The following is a 4,947-nucleotide window of genomic DNA, read 5'->3' as shown; positions in this document are numbered from 1 at the left end:
GTAAGCAAAGCATAATTTTTTTTATTATCATTATTCTTTGTTTTCTCCAATTAAAGCCATACCGTATTTTTCGGACTATAAATCGTGGGTTTTTTTTCCATAATTTGGGGGGGGGGGCGACTTATACTCAGGAGTGATTTATATGTAAATTTTTCCACAGATTTTTATTTGATCATTAACATTTCACTTACTAGTATAGTTGATCACTTCACACGTTATTTTACTTCTAAACCGCATGAGGGCGCACTATGGCTGTAGAATAAGAGCGACCCAGGGCACTTGCGTGTGTTGGTTCACATGTTGAGCTCTTGATTTGTGAAATAAAACCCAAACCCACGTCTTGCCTGGTACTTTGGTAACGCTACAATATAGTTATATACGTTGATCTGTTTTTTTGGTTTTGGGTTTTTTTGACACAGAGGATGGATTGAATGATTTGGAGTGACACGGATGGTTCGTTAAAATTGTTGTTTACATTACATTTATTTGATATAGCTAGTCTGACGTCAGCGGCGCACGTAGTTCCGGTGTCAACAGCTGTGGGGTTTTTTTTTTTTTTTTTTTAGGTGACACGGAAGACGAAGAATCTGATGGATTTATTGATTTGCAGTGACACGGATGGTTCGATAAAATTGTTGTTTATATTATTGTTATTTCATACATAGTTTAAATATTGTTATATGGGCCAGTAGAAAAATTTTAACTGCAACGCACCGCTGACGTCGGACTTGTTTACATAAAGGAGGTCAAACTCAATCGATGGCTTTAATGATTTGGAGTGATCGGTTGATAAAGTAGTTATTTATGTTATACTTTTTTGAATAACTGTTATTGTTACATCAAGCCCGTTCTCAGCTTCTCGTTTGTGTTCATGGCACGTTAGCATACCGTATGTCATGTTAGCATACTGTATCGTTTAGCCTGTTGTTGCTCGTTCATGTCTCTTCTTGGTGTTGGATTTTGTCGAATAGATTTCCCCCAAAATGCGATTTATACACCGGAGCGACTTACATATGTTTGTTTTTTTCACTTTATTGCGCATATTATGGCCGATGCGACCTATATTCCGGAGCGACATTTAGTCCAAAAAGTACGGTAACTCCTATTGTACAAGCTAAACCTGCTTATAGATCTGATTATATATAGTTATTTTTTCATATTGGCCAAATGTGATTCACATCATAACATCTTCAGACTCCCAATGTACAATAGTGTTTGGAATGAAATTCGTATTTGCTTTACCAGTAATAGTCACTGCCATACAAGTGTTGCATTAGGATTACAAGATGAATTGTGATCTGTGATCTGCATGTGATCTGTCTAGAATGCTGGACTTCATGGTTTGATCGAGACGACCCTTCTGGTACTGGAGACTATGAAATTCTTTATGAATTGTACAAAGAATATCCAGGGAAGATATGTGAACATCCAAAAGGAATTGAAGTTAGAACCATATTAGGAGAAAGTGTTGGGTCAACAGCCAATGTGATTCAAGTGTAAGTCAAACATGATGATGTAGAATCCCCCCTTCCTCCCTCCAGTAAAAGTGACTGATTTCTGATTGTTGTTTCAACAGATCTGACACACACATTGGATTTATTTGTCGTAACGCTGACCAGCCACACAATTGGCCTTGTCAAGATTATAAAGTTCGTTTCTTGTGCCCCCTCGAATTTTGCAAACCAGCAGGTAAACTTGCGCTAAAACACATTCACCGGGTTTCTGTAACAAGGGTAATTACATAGAATGTGTATTTCAAGCAAACTAAGTTGTTCAGCTAAAGAGAAAGTAAGCCAACCAATGTATAAATGACTATCAATTTCACAAATACATTGATGTGGAGTGCTTGATAGCAGTTTTGACTAGTTAACGCAATTATAGTATTTCATCAAGTCTTGCTATGTGCTCTTATGACTGCTCCAGAATGCTGGACTCCATGGTTTGATCGAGACGACCCTTCTGGTACTGGAGACTATGAAACTCTTTATGAATTGCACAAAAAATATCCAGGGAAGATATGTGAACGTCCAAGTAGAATTGAGGTTCTAACGACACCTGGAGCCAGTTTTGAATCAACAGGCAATGTCATTCAACTGTAAGTACAACTTGAACTGTTAATATAGAATGCCCCCACTATAGCCCTCCAGTGAAAGTGACTGACCTCTGATGGTTGGTTCAACAGATCTGACACACACACTGGATTTATTTGTCAAAACACTGACCAGCCTTGTGCAAACTATAAAGTCCGTTTCATGTGCCCCCTTGAATTCTCCAAACCAACAGGTAATCTTGGGCTAAAACACATTTACTGGGTTTCTATAAAAAGGGCAATTTTATAGAATCTGTATTTCAAGCAAACTAAGTTGTTTAACTGATGAGTAAATATGCCAAGTCATGTATGAATGCTTTTATCAATTTCACAAATACATTGATGTGGAGGGCGGCTCAGTGGGGCACTGGTTAGCACTTTTGCCTCACAGTAAGGAGGGTGCAGATTCAATTCCACCACCGACCCTCCCTGTGTGGAATTTGCATGTTCTCCCTGTGCCCGCGAGGGTTATCTCCGGGCACTCCGGTTTCCTCCCACATCCCCAAAACACGCTCGGTAGCCTGAATGAGCACTCCAAATTGTCCCGAGGTGTGAGTGAGAGTGTGAATGGTGAGTCGTCTCTGTGAGCCCTGCGATTGGCTGGAAACCAGGTCAGGGTGTCCCCCGCCTACTGCCCGATGACTGCTGGGATAGGCTCCAGCATGCCCCTGATCTCTGTGGGGACAAGCAGTATAGAAGATGGATGGATAGATGGATGAATGGCTGGATGGCTGGATGGCTGGATGGATGGATGGATGGATGGATGGATGGATGGATGGATGGATGGATGGATGGATGGATGGATGGACGGACGGAAGGACGGACGGACGGACGGACGGACATTGTTGTGGAATACTAGATAGCAATTTTGACCATCTAACATAATTTCATTTCAACAAATTCAGCTGTGACTGCTCCAGAATGCTGGACTCCATGGATTAATCGAGACAGCCCTGGTGGTTTTGGAGACTATGAAACTCTTTCCGACCTGCAGAAAGAAAATCCAGGGAAGATATGTAAACATCCAATTGGAATTGAGGCCAGGACCGTATCAGGAGCCAGTGTTGAGTCAACAGGCAATGTGATTCAAGTGTAAGTACGATATAAGATGAACTACCAATGTTGATGTCGATTGATGGTACTTCATCCCTTTAGTGAAGGTGATTATTTTCTGCCGATTGTCTCAACAGATCTGACACACGCACTGGATTTATTTGTAGAAATGTTGACCAGCCTTACCATGGGTTTTGTGCAGATTATGAAGTTCGTTTCTCGTGCCCCCTTAAATTCTGTGAACATAAAGGTAATCTAGTGCATAATGCACAACAGTTTATTTCAGCCTATTTTCAGGAGTTTAAAGCAAAAGTCAACTTAAAGTTTTTCTTTACGATATTTTCTGTGGTACTACTATTCTATTTTCTTTTAATATGGTGGATGTGAAGTCCAGCTACTTCCATTTTGCCACTTGCTGTTGACTGAAAATGACATCACTGAGTATGGTCATTTTGCTTTCAAGTTGATTGGTCACTACTTGAACGATTCATTTTCCATCTACAGCAAGTGGCAAAATGGTCCCACCCCTGAGATGGATCAAAATACATAGATAGCCAATCGCAGGGCACACAGAGACAAACAACCATCCACAAATGCAATTTTGGGGCAAACATTTTTGCTGGTACATTTTATTTCCATCACGTCCATGTTCTCTTTTTCTTGACTTTGCTCGTCTTTGCAGTTTATAGTTTTTCCGACCTTTTACCATGTTTCCCTACACACTCTACTTGTCCCTTAATTCTGTTTTGAATACAGTAATTCTCAACGTCAACCTTTTCAGTAGAACAAGTTCAGTCATCTGAACACACCAAGAGCCAGGACACTTTTTCAAACTAGGATGTGTGTGTGTGTGCGTGTGTGTATATGCGTGTGTGTGTGTGTGTGTGCGTTGGTGCGTGCGTGCGTGCGTGCGTGTGTGTGTGCGTGCGTGCGTGTGTGTGTGTGTTTTTCCTTGTGTGTCCTTGTATTTGTTGTTCTTTCACTTTGCCTAAATTGATTCCAAAGAAAACTCCAAATTGCATATTGAAATGATTCCCTTCTTCTGGACTCATTCATTTCAGTGTGCAAGACATCGTGGTTTAATCGAGACAAACCCAGTGGCACTGGAGATTATGAGCTACTTGATAAAATCTATGCTGAAAACCCAGGTGAAATGTGTCGTCTTCCACTTGCCATTGAGGCCCAAACTGTAGATGGAAAGCCTTCCACTTCAACAGGGGACACCATTGCCATGTAAGTACTAGATCCACTGCCATTACGTAGTACATTTGTGTAGCTAAGTTGAGTCTGCTTGTCACAGTACATAAACAAACTACTATTCAGTGCAATTACATCCATTCCCCACAATATATGTATACCTTCACTGAAATGACTTGAAGGTAATTGGAAGCCATCGTTCCCCACGGTTGGATTGTTGTAGCTCCTTTTATGTCTGATTTTTGTACCCGTGACAGTGACAATATTCTTTCATCTCTGCAGTGTGGATAACAAGACTGGGCTCATCTGTAGAAATTCTGACCAGATGAATGGACGGTGCTCTGATTATAAAGTTCGTTTCATATGTCCCGTTGATTTCTGCAGAACAAAGGAGTAATCATGTGAAATAAAAAAAAATAAAGCAATCAAAAGTTATTGATTCATTTATCCTTTTAAGCCAATTGAGATTTGCACTGCGTGGTTGCAGACACAACAAAATAAGGGCAAATGCACGTACATCCGGACAATTTCCTGGTTGCACCGGCTCAGCTGATTCTTGCGGTCGCCCGAGGCATTCAGGTCGCACAAACATTAGTTGAATCCCCAGT

At 40.8% G+C, this 4,947-nt stretch overlaps 1 protein-coding gene across 1 annotated transcript; it reads left to right on the top strand.

Moving 5' to 3' along the window:
* Window positions 1-1,328: 1,328 nt before the first annotated feature.
* On the top strand, window positions 1,329-4,745 carry LOC133155862 (uncharacterized). Its single transcript, XM_061281473.1, has 8 exons — window positions 1,329-1,496; window positions 1,577-1,689; window positions 1,924-2,095; window positions 2,183-2,283; window positions 2,995-3,181; window positions 3,280-3,392; window positions 4,204-4,375; window positions 4,622-4,745. The coding sequence occupies exons 4-8, from the start codon at window positions 2,253-2,255 to the stop codon at window positions 4,734-4,736; spliced, it is 618 nt and encodes a 205-aa protein (XP_061137457.1). The 5' UTR covers window positions 1,329-1,496; window positions 1,577-1,689; window positions 1,924-2,095; window positions 2,183-2,252; the 3' UTR covers window positions 4,737-4,745.
* The last annotated feature ends 202 nt before the right edge of the window (window positions 4,746-4,947 follow it).

The sequence above is a fragment of the Syngnathus typhle genome, linkage group LG6 (assembly GCF_033458585.1).
Source record: "Syngnathus typhle isolate RoL2023-S1 ecotype Sweden linkage group LG6, RoL_Styp_1.0, whole genome shotgun sequence".
Taxonomy (NCBI): domain Eukaryota; kingdom Metazoa; phylum Chordata; class Actinopteri; order Syngnathiformes; family Syngnathidae; genus Syngnathus; species Syngnathus typhle.
Note: the sequence above shows the minus strand (reverse complement) of the source record. Positions and strands in the feature narration are given on the sequence as shown.